General features: G+C 37.4%; 1 protein-coding gene across 5 annotated transcripts in view; it reads left to right on the forward strand.

Moving 5' to 3' along the window:
* The window catches only part of SLC22A15 (solute carrier family 22 member 15), a 92,406-nt gene that overhangs the window by 53,884 nt on the left and 23,024 nt on the right, over window positions 1-15,498 (forward strand). For all 5 annotated transcript variants that reach the window (XM_012761803.3, XM_076000006.1, XM_012761804.3 and 2 more), the window contains exons 7-8: window positions 3,713-3,853; window positions 7,874-7,959. In XM_012761803.3, the coding sequence (XP_012617257.3) occupies window positions 3,713-3,853; window positions 7,874-7,959 (227 nt within the window). The remainder of the gene's footprint in view (window positions 1-3,712; window positions 3,854-7,873; window positions 7,960-15,498) is intronic.

Raw genomic sequence — 15,498 nt, forward strand, 5'->3', positions numbered from 1 at the left:
GGAACTCTGTATGTTCATGTGGAGATAAAGGAAAGTGATTTTGTAGTAACATGATCGTATGTATAAAGCTAAAAAAGAATAGCACGAGAACGAGAATAAGAAGCTGCAAAGATGTTTTTCTATACCGTGATTCTCTTTTCCTACCCAGGCACTGGCTGCTGCCCTTATGGTCAGGGGCCAAGTCACACCAGCAGCTCCCGTTCCCCACGGAGCCAGCACAGTGCTGGGAATATCACACTTGCGAAATGAATGTTGAGGCTTAGAGGCATGGAGATTAAGAGAACCTTTGAAAACCAAACCCAACAGCATAGGAGCTAGTAATTTGAGGTTCTGCCTATTAAAAGCAAATATTTACAAAATATTAATATTTTCAGATAATTAGGGCTCCATAAAACTCTATATTTGCATGTCACCTAGACAGCCAGTCAAACCCTATGCCTTGGAGGAAGCACCTACTTGTTGGAGATTATTCCCTCTTTTTATTTTTAAGATTTTTATTTTTTCTATATATATTAACTTCAGAGTTCTGGCATTATTCGGTGGATAAAACAAAAAACTAGACTTAGGGCCAGTGAGGCTGCCACTGTTGATTTCTTGTACAGTCAAATAAACCTCTTCCCCCAGGCTCAGAATGTTAAAACACATGAAAATAGAGACAATGTCATTCCACATATTGCTATTAGTTTTGAAGATGCTATAAAATTCTGAGGTCTTTTCTGTGGATCTGTCTTTGAAGAAAACCTTAACTGGAGATTAAAATTATACCTCTGTGTTTAACATCTTTTCTTTTGGTTATTTCCCACAATGGTGCCTTTTAAAATAGTTGTTTGATGCCCTAAATATACTGTTAAATATTATGCAACCATTTTAAATTTCAGTCCTCCACATAAAGAGGACTGAAATGATTTTTTTTTTTTTGGTAGTTTATATACATATATTTTTAAAACATCTACAAGAGAATAAGCATACAGAATTCTAATACTGTCCAAGCACAACAGTGGTAGGTGTGAAATCTACCAAGTTCTATTTGGAATGAAACGTGTGAAATGGCTTTGATGCATTAACCATCAGGAAATTCTGAGAGAAGCAGTCCTAAATTCCATGTGTTTTGGGTGTGGATTTCTTAAGCCAAGAGTCCACAAATCCTTTTTGTGTGAGGTTTTGTGTTCTGCAGCTATGTGCATTTCTCAGAAGCTGGAGTCTCCAGGGCCTACCTGAGAGCCTAAGATGTGAAGGGTGCTGGTGCAGGTAACGAGGGAGCCCTGCCTGCTGGCATATCGGCCTGCATCTGCAGTGAGACGGAGCCAGTAGGCTGGAGCAGTGTGAGCTCCATGCTGTGCATGCCACAGGCCGGCAGGCAGTACACGGTGGTCACCAAGCCCAGCACGTGGAAAGGCATCCAAAGCAGCACAACTGTTTACTATCTCGTTCCGACCCACTCAGGTGACTACACAGGTCAGGGCTACCCCTCAAGATTCTACCTGAGAATCCCAGACCTCAGGACTGCCACTTCCAATGCTGTTACACCTAGCCTGACCTGGCTGCTCATAGGTACCTGCCACAATGCTTGGCTTCCCGGAAGCTCTACAGTAGCTGCAATTGTTTTTCAGAGCATCACAGTGTCAGGGCGCCCTGCATGCAGGTGAGGGGTGGGCCAAATAGGGTTGGCGATGTCTTGCTCCATGTTCCAAGCCAGGCAAGAGCTTGCAGAGACACCCACTAGACTGGGCCAGTTACAGTCCTTCCCGCTGTGTGACAGCCCCTCTTGAAATAGACCTGAGGAAGCCTCACAGGCCAAGGGCAGGGGCGTTCTTCATTCATCCTTCTCCTGAGGCAGAGGGAGGTGCCAGTCTGCAGGGGGGCTCTGCCGGAGGGCCCACACCAGGGTGTACTTCTGTGCAGCCTGGACTCGTGCCCACTCACTCTCACAGAGGGATTGCCGCCAGCCGCCCCCGCCGTCCGCCATGTCCGGGCCACTCGGCGCCAAAAAAACCTGAAATGATTTTAATAGCTGTAATTATGGATCCCAGTGACCAACTCTGCCATGAAGGCAACTTGCAAAGCAGAGGCCCAGCATTGGGGAGGACGAGGCTCACACTCTCCCATACCTTCTCACCACCAGCTGGTACCTACATATTTCCATTATCCTGAACTGGTTTTGTTTATTCTTGCCCTGACTTGATGTCATCACAGCTTGATTTAGTAGGTGTATATCTGTTTTCATGGCTAGAATTACTTTGCTAGAATTTCCATTTTAAATGCAGACAACCCATTGGGAAAATAGCATTATACTAAGAGAAGGGTCTCTACTACAGGTGGAAAGCATTTTTAAAATATTTTAGAAAACTGCATGGATTTAAATTTATTTAGCCTTCTGCTTACATGCAAGGTGCCTGGGGGACAGAGCCTGCTTGTCATCCTTAGTATGTGAGTGACAGCTCCATTCCAGTAAGAAATAATAGGAAGTAGGTGCTGCTTCTGCCTCATTTGCTAGGGAGGAATGAACTGCTGACCAGTCCAGCTCTGGGGATCCCTTTTCCTTCTCTTTGTCGCTCTCTCCTTGTATTACCTTGGCCCATTCTTAATAGCCTGGGGTACTTGGCCCACTTCTGTGTTTTGGAAGAGATGGAAATAAAGCTTTCCATTTTCTGTTTGATCTCATCATAACCACAGCTCATCAGACTTTTTCTAAGGAAAACCAAAGGGAAATAAATGAGAACTTCCCCTTAATAAATACTGGTCAAAGTCAATTGCAAAAGTATAAAAACTGATGAAATTAAAACTCAGGTGTTTTACTGCTTATGTAGAAATTTATGGTTTACCAAATACATTTGTATACTAATAAAGCCCAGTTTCAGGGTTTTTGCTTTTGTTTGTTCTGTTCTCTTTTGTTGTTTTTAATAATGCAGTTTCCTAGGCACAGAAGATTCTATTACCACCTTCACTTTGAGGAAGCCCTGATTTGGAGCTTCAGGCTGGCACTTAGGCAGGCTTAAGCTGCTCGGCTTTTAGTTCTCAGATTGCAGGAGAGAGACTCAGTGCCTCCCGCAAAACCTGCCACCCCAGGGGCACTCCCTAAGTGTTTGTTTCAGGAATGGTGTGCATAAATACATTAATGACTTGTCGTTTTTCTCTTATTCTGGGTATCTATAGTTAGTGCACCTGCTGGATTCAGGATGAGGTCAAGACTTGGGCAGGGAGGTGACTGGATCATCAGGGGTTGGGGTGCCAGTCATATCTGGCCTGCAGGTGACCCTCTGAAGATGCAGTCACTTCTCAGCCCACGTTCTCAATGCCAGCCTCTGTTGGCTTTCTCCATGGGAGCTCTTCTCTAGAATCCTTTTGATAATATCACAACTGCCTATGGCAAATGTTCCATAATTGTCAAATTAAATAAAGAATAGGGTCATTGTCTTCTATTAAATGCAAAAGTGCTTGCTGAAAGCACAAACAATGTCTTTCCTCCTTCAGTGGCTGGCCGTGCATTTGCTTTGTATAACATATAGGCATAAATCATTTCCAAGGCACCATTGTTGTTTTTTCCTAGTATAGAAATTTAGATTAAGATAGAAAGATTAGTGGGAGAGTCAGCCTTATTGTTTGCAGCAGATTGCATTATACTGAACCGATATTTGAATCTTCTCTGGGAAATTCTTATGTGCTTTTTCTGTTTATGTCTTTTACTTCCCGGTTCTTTGACCCCCAATTGCAGGTTTGTGTGTAGCTTGGTGTATTATGGCCTGACTTTGAGTGCAGGTGATCTAGGTGGAAGTATTTATGCCAACCTGGCCCTGTCTGGCCTCATAGAGATTCCATCTTACCCTCTCTGCATCTACCTGATAAACCACAAATGGTGAGTATGAATAAATATGATGCATACCATAAAGAATATGCACACATGTGTGTACATACTCTTGAATACATGAATACCTAAATATTATTGTCTTTGTATGCAGTATCTGCTGATTACTCTATGTTGATTAGAGCCAAATATAGTTACTAATAGAATTCATTTTTTAGTGAAGTATTTCTTAAGTTTCATAATTATGAGCTTTCATATAGGTTTTATATAGGTTTCAATCCAATATTAAATATTGAAATCCAAAACGGTGTTGAATATTACCATCAGAGTGTTTTTAAATAGTCTGTGTGTAATTTGTTAATCCCAAGAGATGAGATTATTAGCACTACATGGAAAAAACTCCATAAACCCAATTAATATTTAGAAGTTCTTGCAAGAGGGCAAAGAAATAAAAGAACCAGAAAGACTTTTCATGTTTTTATTTCGAAATATTAAGGAAGTACAAATGTTTTTGTTGAATACATTGTGTAATGCTTAAGTCGGGGCATTTAGTGGACCCATCACCAGAATAGTGTTCATTATATCTTTATTCTTTACCCCCCACCTTGTATCTTTCCTCCTTCTTCATTTCCAATGTCCTTTGCATCTCTTTGTGCCCCTATGTGAGGTGTTTGCTTTTCCATCCCTGAGATACTTCACTTAGGATAATGATCTCTAGTTCCATACAAGTTGCTGCCAAAGACATTTCATTCCTTTTAATGCTGAGTGGTACTCCGTGGTGTGTGTGTGGGGGTGTGTGTGTATGTGTGTGTATACCACATTTTCTTTATCCACTCATGAATTGATGGGCACTTAGGTTGATTCCACATCTTTGCAACTGTGAATTATGCTGCAATAAACATTCAAGGGCAGTTATTTTTTTTATAGTTCAAAATTTTAAAAGCCATATATGACAAACCGACAGCTAACATCATACACAATGGGGAAAAATTGAAAGCATTCTACCTGAGGACTGGTAGAATGGACTAAGACAAGGATGCCCACTGTCACCACTTCTGTTCAACATAGTACTGGAAGTCCTAGCCAGAGCAGTCAGGCAAGAGAAAGAAATAAAGGTTACCCAAATTGGGAAGGAAAAGGCAAAATAATTCCTGTTCACTGATGATATAATCTTATATCTAGAAAACACCAAAAGACTCTTAGAATTGATAAATAAATTCAGCAAAGTCTCAGGTTACAAAATCAATGTACACAAATCACTAGCATTTCTACATACTAATAACAGTCAAGCTAAGGGTCAAATCAAGGACTCAATACCATTTACAGTAGCTACAAAGAAAATAAAATACCTAAGAATATACTTAAACAAGGAAGTGAAAGATTTCTATAAGAAGAATTATAAAACACTGATGAAAGAAATCGTAGATGACACAAACAAATGTAAAAACATCCTATGCTCATGGGCTGGTAAAATCAACATCATTAAACTGTCCATACTGGCCAAAGTGATTTACAGATTCAGTGCAATCCCCATCAAAATACCAAAGTCATATTTCACAGATCTAGAAAAAATAATTCTACACTTCATTTGGAACAAAAAAAGAGTCCAAATGGCCAAAGCAATTGTAAACAAAAAAGAACAAATCTGGAGGCATCACATTACCTAATTTCAAATTATACTATAAGGCTACGGTAACCAAAACAGCATGGTATTGTTATAAAAGTATAGACATAAACCAATAGAACAGAATAGAGAACCCAGAAATAAAAACATGTACTTAGAACCAAATGGTCTTTGACAAAGCAGACAGCAACATACACTGGGTAAAGGGAGCCTTATTTAATAAATGGTGCTGGGAAAATTGAATGCAGAAGAATGAAACAGGACCCCTATCTCTTACCATATACAAAAAGTAATTCAAGATGGATAAAAGACTTAAATGTAAGGCATAAAACCTTAAAAATTCTAGAAGAAAACAGGAAAAACTCTTCTGATATCAGCCTAGGCAAAGAATTTATGACTAAGACCCCAAAGGCAAATAAATATAGGAACAACAAAAATAAATAAATGGGATTTAATTAAATTAAAAAGATTCTGCACAACAAAGGAAATAATCAACAGAGTAAATAGACAACTACAGAATGGGAGAAAATATTCAGAAACCATACATCAGACAATGGACCTATATCCAGAATCTACAAAGAACTCAAATCAGCAAGAAAAACCCAAACAACACCATCAAAAAGTGGGTAAAAGACATGAACAGGATTTTTTCAAAAGAAGATAGACAAATGGCCAAGAAACATGAACAGATGTTCAATATCACTAATCATCAGGGAAATGCAAATTAAAACTACAATAAGATACCACCTTACCTCTATTAGAATGGCCATTATTAAAAAGTAAAAAAACAGTAGATGCTGGCTTAGGTGCAGAGAGAATGGAACACTTATACACTGTTGGTGGGACTGCAAGTTAGTACAGACTTTATGGAAAACAGTATGGAGATTCCTCAAAGAAATAAATGTGGACTTACCATTTGATCCAGCAATCCCACTACTGGGTATCTATCCAAAGGAAAAGAAGTCATTTTATAAAAGACTTTTCTTATCTTCTAAGACCCATTCACTTTGTTTAGGGAGAAAACTATATCCCGATTTTGCTACTCATTGTCAGTGGGCACAGTTCTGAAATACATTTTAAAAGTTATTTTATAGAGCACCCTTTCCTTATTTTTTTGAGATTGCTTCTGTTACTTAGCCCCTGACCAGGGCAATTAAAACTTCTGTTTTATGTGAGCTAGGAATCAATTGGATTATATCATTTCTTACTTTCCAGAAATCATTGTTCTAACCAAAAACAGGCTTCCTTTAGCATTGCGCTTAATGCCGTTTCAGGATGTTGTAGCCTAGAGCATTTTGAAGGGCAGATTTCGATTCTATTAAATTGAAGACTTTTCTCCCAGGGAGTTTTCTCAGTTGCTTTGCTGATCCGTCTGTTAGAGGCTGCAGTTTACTCGCTTCGTGGTCTAAGAACTGGGTCTGACGTCGTATTCAGAAATCTTTCCCCAACATCCCCAGTTGGGCCAGATGCCCCTCCTTTGTGCTGCTATAGCTTCCTAGCATGGTACACGTCCCTTGAAAGGCATTCGATACTGACTGTTAAATTAAGCAAAATGACCTGGTAAAGAAGACTCAAGACCTTTCCTACCACCCAGAGTCAAGATTAAAATCTAAAGCAGAGGGAAGGGAGCTGCCTTTGGGAGCAGGCAGAACTGAATTCAGATCTAGCCTTAGTCACATGTTAGTTGTATGACTTTGACAAGTTCCTTCACTCCTACTCATTCTTAATCTGGAGATTATAAAATTCCCCTGGCAAAATTGTTAGCAAAATTACAAGTAATGAGGTTCCTAGCAGAGCACCTCGTATGTTGCAGTCCCCTAGAAAAGGGAGACTTATTAATGTGAATTATCTTTCTTCCAAGTCTAGGGCTCTTATTTGAAAATTACTTCTCCCAATAAAGTATACAATACATTTCACTTAATTCTGATCCACTAACAATTTTTTTCTGTTTGCATTTTTAAAAGACTTTTAAAAAAAATAATTAAAAATAATTAAAATTGTTATCTCCATAAGATTCAGTAACTAGAAAATAAAGTGAGCTGGAAGTCTCCATTCTCCTTGTTTTGGTTATTCTCTAGAAGATGGAGAATATTGCGGTACATGCCTACATGTTTATTATTAGGATTAAATAAGATAATGGAAAACATTTTAAACTGTGTCTGAAACATAGTTAAAACTCATGGAAATAGAATGATTCTATGTTCTTTTCCTTCACACATCAATTAATCCTGCTATCCAACACGTTTTCCTTTTGTTTTATGATGGTTATTTATAATATTTTATGTACTAGTCAGTTTCCTATCAGTCACATTTTCCACCCACACTTTAAGAAAAGATGAACATGTATAATGGAACTGAGGACATTTCAAAAGGAAGATTAGGAAGAAGCAGCAGATGAATTTATAAGATTCGTTAAGGGAAGTATATAATTTCTCTCTGTTGTTTAGGTTTGGCCGGAAGCGGACATTAGCAGCATTTCTGTGCCTAGGAGGACTGGCTTGTCTTATTGTAATGTTTCTTCCAGAAAAGAAAGGTATGCCTTCTGAATTTCTATAAGGGTTTTGAATAGCACTTTTATTACAGTAAATCTCAGTGTAGTAGGGAGATGACCATATGCCACACTTAATTTCTGTGATTGCATATTATTTAGCAATTGTGTGTGGTATAATAGGCCAGATTCTTTCCATTGCTTCAACTCTTCTGTGGGTGAATAATGTGCTTAGAGGTGCACTATTAATTCTTTCAGGCTATTAAGCTACCATCTGGGGTGGTTAGGATGCAGTACTGGTAATGTAAGAGTTGTTTATTTGATGGTAATGAGGACCAGTTAGTTCTGCACAGAAAGAAACTCCATCCAAGGCTGAAAATTGCACTCCTCATTTCAGCTAAACATAAGATTGGAGTTCTCAAAGGTGGCTTTGGTATCCATTAATATCTTCATCAGTACTCTTCAGGTACCCTGATAATAACAAAAACAGCAACAACAATAAGAATATTATTCACTGTTGGTGACACTGGATATTCTCTCAGTCTTATATAAAGTGTGAATAAAACATTTTTAGGAAACTTTGGTATTTTTATATATTTGTAGCAAAGCTACTAATATATAAAACATAGCATCAAGAAAGTTCCTTTGTCAGTGCTGAAATCAAACTGAAAAAAGAAAAATTAAAAAAAAAAAAAAGAAAGAAAGGTCCTTTGGCATCCTCATCTAACCTGATTATTGCCCCTGTGTAGAAGTCTGTAGATACTGCTGGTTTTTAATCTTTACACTAGCACACCTGAGGCATACCAGAGATTGCCTTGGGAACTGTGGTGTTGGCAGTGATTTTCAACAAGGAGAAGTGGACATAACAACTCTCTGTCACTGGGATAAAAGGTGTAACAAAAGCCCTGTCTGGAGCGCTTTTGGAGTTTGATAGGGCTCTAGTATAGAGCTTGCACTCCAGGTGGGAATTATTATGAGATGGTTTGACATAAAGTTTTGATAACTACTGGAAATGGATGAAAATTTTATTTTCCATCAGAGCATATCAAGTATTAAATGCTCCTTTGGTCAATTGGTTCTCCCTGAGGTTCACTTGTGCCAGTGTCTTGTTGAAGACCCCAAGGCTGTTTGTTCTCCTTGTTTTGTAACCCTCCAATACACCTACTCTGCTATTGGTTTCCTCCTGAAGTTCTGTCATGAGTACAGAGTGCAGTTTGTTCACTAGTTAGAGATCTTCCTCAATATTTAGAAAAGCCTCACAGTGATTTTCACAGAATTGTGGAAACTAGAGAATTCCTTAAGTTTGCCCGTTTCTCATTCTCTAAGCAAATTGATGCCCCTGCTAGTGCCAGGTAGAGGAGAGACTCCTCAGCTTTTGTGCTGCTGTGGGCTTGTAGAACTAGGCACCCAGTTCTGCCTGTCTGGGGCAAGACAATGATGGGCTTCAATTCATTATGTAATAGTTTTATGTCCAGCAGATTTTGTTTTCCATAGATACTTTGGAAATTCAGTTGTGTTCTACCTACTGCAGTCCAGTGTTCTTTTTATCACCTCATAGAGAAACACCTTTCATTATTACTGTAAACACACTTGTAACCTATCACACCTCTGAAAGCCGGGTCAATTAATGTCTTTTCTCCCTCCTGCTTATTTGCACGCACAGGTAACCCACCCCCTAAGGACTCTGCATAGGGCCCTTTCTTGAAACTATCTCTTATAAATAACAAAACAAATATCCACAATGAAAGCAGCTGAATGGTTTCCACTCCAGGCCAGCAAGCACCACTCTGCTTGGTTCCAGTCTGTTTTAAAAGAGCAGCTTGAATCCTTTGTTAATTGTGCCCCTTGGTGGACGCTGAGTAAGAAACAGCATAGCAGAGGCCTTTGACATGCCATGAATGTGCCTCAGGATTATGATACCTCTATTATACTTACAAAAAGTAGACATCTAGTCTATTTTCTAGGGAAATTATTTCTATATTTAATATGTCTATTTTTAAATTTTGATAAATTAGTTCTATTTGAAGTAACCATTACTGTTAGAATGACCCTTTTCTACTACAATTGAGTCCATTTCCTTTCATTTCATTCATCACTAGAGATGGAGAACATATGGTCACCCTTTTTTTTTTTTGGTATAATCCTTTTTATACTTGCAGAGTCTTTTAGCTATTCCTGAATCTTCTCTTCTTTGACATAAAAAATATTTGTTCTTTAAAATTTCTTTAAACCTTTCATATTTACTCTTTAAATATTTTGATGGCTTTCTTTTAAATTTCAAAGTTTTCAAAGCTTTAAGCTGAAGTATATATTAAGAAAAAGACCTAGCAGTTTGAAAAATTCTACAGTATATTAGCATCTTTTGTTTGGAGACCACTCATTTTCTCACTGCTTTTTATGCTCATTCGCCCTCATTTTTGCTACCGAGCATGCCGCATTTGTGGATACTGGGACGATATATTTGTAGCAGAGATAGCCAGTAAGCTAGAAAATAGATTGTTTGGCATCCCTCAGCCTATGGTTTTTAATTATTAGCTAAAAGTGTCCCATCCACTACATATTTGCATACTGCTTGGCCTCCAAGTAAGTATTCTGCTCTGGGAATAATGTTAGTAGGTAGCCACTAATTTTTTCCCCTAGATTGGTCACCAGACATTTTATCTGAACTCTATTCTAGCTTGGATGGTCGTAATTACACCTGCAGTACTGGCTACCACCGTAATTGTTGACTGTGTGCCGTATTATTTTCATATGCAGAAGGTATTATAAATTATCCCCATTTTGTAAGGAAATGAAAGCTCAGATTGGTTAAGTAACTTGTCCAAGGCTACACAGTAAGTAAATAGCACATCTGGGATCCAGATTTCAGATCTTTCCAACTCTAAAATCAGTGCTCTGGTTTTTTTTTTTTTTTTTTTTGAGACAGAGTCTCACTTTGTTGCCTAGGCTAGAGTGAGTGCCATGGCATCAGCCTAGCTCACAGCAACCTCAAACTCCTGGGCTCAAGCAATCTTAGTGCCACAGCCTCCCGAGTAGCTGGGACTACAGGCATGCGCCACCATGCCCGGCTAATTTTTTCTATATATATTAGTTGGCCAATTAATTTCTTTCTATTTATAGTAGAGACGGGGTCTCGCTCTTGCTCAGGCTGGTTTTAAATTCCTGACCTGAGCAATCCGCCTGCCTTGGCCTCCCAGAGTGCTAGGATTACAGGCATGAACCACCGTGTCTGGCCTAAAATCAGTGCTCTTTTGGGAATACTGTTTTCTCCTCTTAAAGTATTAGAGCCAAAGTATTCAAATTATTGCAAATAATGAAGCTGTAGCCTTGGAGGATTAACACTGCGTGATTACAGCCAGTTCTTTACTCTTCAGTGGGCAGGCCTGATGGGTTTAAGAACCTGGGTTGTCAAGAGGAGCACTGCCTTCTTATTGGTGAGGTTCACGGCAGTATGGTCCTGCCAGAGAATCTGAACACTAGGAAGTCCTGGCACGTGGCTAGATAACAGGTTTCACAGTTGAAGGGAGTGTGCTTAGACTTAGCTCTAGTGGAACCTTTACATCTCATTTCTTTCCCCAACCTTGGTCTGCCCATTCCTTATTCATCTGACTTCTCTAGTGCCTATAATGTATAAGATACTTTTCCATAAGCAAGACCTAGTTTGTGGCCTCAAAGAGCTTACAATCTAATGAGGAAAATTAGTGAGTCAGAAATAACAATAAAAGATCATACCATATGAGAATTGACAATAAAATGCTATAGGAACTTAACTTTAGGCCATGACAGTAATGGAGACCAGCCGTCCTCCTGCTTTAAACAACTGTAAAACCAGACAAAATATATATACATATATATAAGAAATGTTGATCTTCAGACATTGGATGACAGACTGCACAAGATAGACAATGATCGCGGAGAGAAGGAAAGTAAACAAAGTGAGCCTTAAGAGCATCCTAGCTCAGAGTTTGCAGGCCTCAGTGAAGGAAGGGGGAACTCAGCAAATCCTGGCCTTCTTACTGAATTGAGGAAACAGAGGTTGAAGTTTGGGGAAGCCAAGATGGCTGGAATTTGCTAGGCAAAACACTGGAGAGTAGTGAGATACACAGAGGAAGAATTCCAGAGGTCTACAGAAGGAACCGCAAAGTCTTTGGCTGCTCACAGACCTATGTGTGCATTTGAAGAAACTCCTGAGGCCGGGGGAGACCACCTGGCAGAAAGGTACAGGCAGAACAATCCCTTGGAACCCAGGGCTATGAATGGTTTGTGTTCTCTTCAGCCAGTCACAGAACATTGGATAGAGACCCCTGGGTCAAAGTAGCACTGGACTAGAGGCTGTTCTGTATTTGCCCTAAAAGCGCTTAAAAACAAAACTCAGAAGGATCAAGTGATTCTGAGTACTTCACTGCATCACAGAGCAAAGACCAGTATGATTTAAAGGAATACAATAAAATCTAGCACCTGACGTCCTGACGTGTAACAATCATAGCTTATGGCCTCCAATCAGAATCACCAGGCATGCAAATAAGCAGAAAAATACCCCCCACAAATAGGAGAAAAATCAATAGAAACAAAATCAGAAATGACAGAGATGGTAGAATTAGGAGATAAGAACATTAAAACAGCTATTGTAAATATACCTCATATGTTTAAGAAGGTAGAAGAAAGCATGATCATAATCATCAGAGAAATCAAAGCCATAAAAAAGATGTACTTGGAACATCTAGAGATGAAACTTGCAATATATGAAAAAAATATAGTAGATGAGATTAACAACAGATTAAATACTACAGAAGAAAAGATCAGTGAATTTAAAGATGTAACAAAAGAAACTATCCAGAATGAAACAGAAAAAAAAAGATTGAATGAAAAACTAACAAAACATCAATGAGTTGTGGGGCAATATTAAACAGCCTAACAAATGTGTAATTGTAGTCTCAGAAGGAAGAGATGAAGAAACAGTATCTGTGGAAATGATGGTCAAATGCTTTCCAAATTTGATGGAAACTATAAACACATAATAAGAAAGTTGTCGGTTCTTCAAGAGGATAGAATAGTCCCACATATGTATGCCTCTAATAAATTCAAAGTACATGAAGCAAAAATGTATAGAACTGAAAGGAGAAATAGACAAATCCAAAGTTACAATTGAATACTTCTATATCCCTGTCTCAATGATTGGTAGAAAAAAGTAGACAGAAAATATGGAAACTTGAACAACTAACATGACTTAATTGATTTGTGGAACACTCTACCCCCAAACAGCAGAATATGCATTCTGTTTGAAGTACACACAGAACATTTGCCAGGAGAGACCATATTCTGGGCCATAGAACAAATTTCAGTAAATTTAATAGGATTGAAAACTTACAAAAATGAGTTATTTGACCAGAATGGAATTAGACTAGACAACAGTAACAGAAAGATACCTGGAAAATCCTCAAATATTTTGCTATTAAGCAACAGCCTCCTAAAAACACATGAATCAAAGAAAAAAATCAAAGAGGAAATTAGAAAATATTTTAATTGAACATTAATTAAAGCATATCGTATCAAAATGGCATGCAGATAAATCAATTATGGGAAGTTGATAAATCAGTTCTTAGAGGGAAATTTATATAATTTTTTAAAATATCAGAAAAAATAAAGTTTTTAAATTATCTAAGCTTCCATCTTAAGAAAGTAGAAGGCAAATTATTAATAAAAAAGAACAAGAAATTAAACACAAAGCAACTAGAAGGAAGGAAATAATAAATATAAGAGCAAAAAAATCAATGGAATGAAAACAGAAAAACAGTATAGAAAAATCAATGAAATTAAAAGTTTTTAAGACCAATAAAATCATTAAAGCTACAACCAAAATAATAAGGGAAAAAGAAGACACAAATTGCCAATATCAGGAATGAAATAGGGGTATCGCTATAGAACCTCTAGGTGTTAATAAGGGAATATTATGAACATTTTGTGCCAATAAATTCAACTTAGACAAAATGGATAAATTCCTTCCAAGATACAAACTACCAAAGCTTCCTCAAAAACAAATAGATGAATAGCTCTGTATCTATTAAAGATATTGTATTTGTAGTTAAAAGCATTCCTAGAAAGAGAATTCCAGACCCAGATGCCTTCACTGGCAAATTCTATGAAATGCATAAGTAAGAAATAATACCAATTCTACACACTTTTCCAGAAAATAAAATATGAGAGAATGTCTCCCAACTTGGTCTGTGAGGCTGGCAATTACCCTGATACCTAAACCAAACAAAACAAAGATGTTACAAGAAAAGAAAACTACAGACTAATATCCCTCATTAATATAAATGCAAAAATCCTTAACAAAATATTAACAAATTGAATCCAGCACTGCATAAAAAGGGTAGTACATGATAACTAAGCAAGGTTTATCTCACAAATGCAAGGTTAGTTTGATATTCAAAAGCCAATTATTATTATTTGCCATATTAAAAATCTAAAAAAAATCATGTGATCATTTCAACATAAGTAGAAAAGCACTTGTCAGAGTTCAACAATCATTCATTATAAAAAACTATCAGCAGCTAGAAGTAGAAGGAAATTTTCTTAGCCTGATAAAGGATGTCAAGGGAAAACCTGCAGTTAACATCATATTTACTGGCAAGAGACTGAATACTTATTTCCTAAGATCAGAAAAAAGGCAAGGATGTCCATTCTTGGCGCTTCTGTAGAACACTGTATTGAAAATACTAGTGACTGCAGTAAAGCAATAAAAAGAAATTAAAGGGATCCAAATTGGAACAGAAGTTAAACTGTCTTTATTTACCAGACTACATGATTGTCTCTTTAGGAATATATAAAATCGTCTTTAGTCACCAGACTACATGAAAATCCTAAAGAAGATATATATTTAAAAAAAACTATTAGAATTAATAAGTGAGTTTAGCAGTCATGTGATATACAATTTTATTTCTACATAAATTAGCAACAAAGTTGAAATTTAAATAAAGCAATGATATTTGTAATGAAATAAAAAATATGAAAGACTTAGGGATAAAATTTACAAAATATGTATAAGACCTCTAAAAACCTATAAAACATTGATGAGAGAAATTAAAGAAAACTAAATAAATAAATTGGTAATAGTAATAATTATAAATAAATAAAGAGATTGCCATGCTCATGGGTTGAAGATATTATTTAAGACTGCGATCCCCAACCTACTAGTTCGTGACCTATTAGGGACTGGGCCGCAGAACTCTGCTATGCTCTCCTTTCTTCCATACCCCCTCCCCATTTATGGAAAAATTGTCTTCCATGAAACTGGTCCCTGGTGCCAAAAAGGTTGAGCACCACTGGTTTAAAACATCAGTTCGCCCTAAAGTGATCTATCTTTTTTCAGCACACTACCAATAAAAGTTCCAACAGGGTTCTTTTGTTGAAATTGACAAGTAAGTGCTAAAGTTTTTATGGAAGTGTAAAGGATCTAGAATATTCAAAATAATTTTTATCATGAAAACAAAGTTGAAGGATTTAACCTACCTGATTTTAAGACTTAACTAAAAAGTTAATCAGGACAGTATGATATTGGCATAGGAATATAGGAATATATAT

Source organism: Microcebus murinus, chromosome 2 (genome assembly GCF_040939455.1).
Source record: "Microcebus murinus isolate Inina chromosome 2, M.murinus_Inina_mat1.0, whole genome shotgun sequence".
Classification (NCBI taxonomy): domain Eukaryota; kingdom Metazoa; phylum Chordata; class Mammalia; order Primates; family Cheirogaleidae; genus Microcebus; species Microcebus murinus.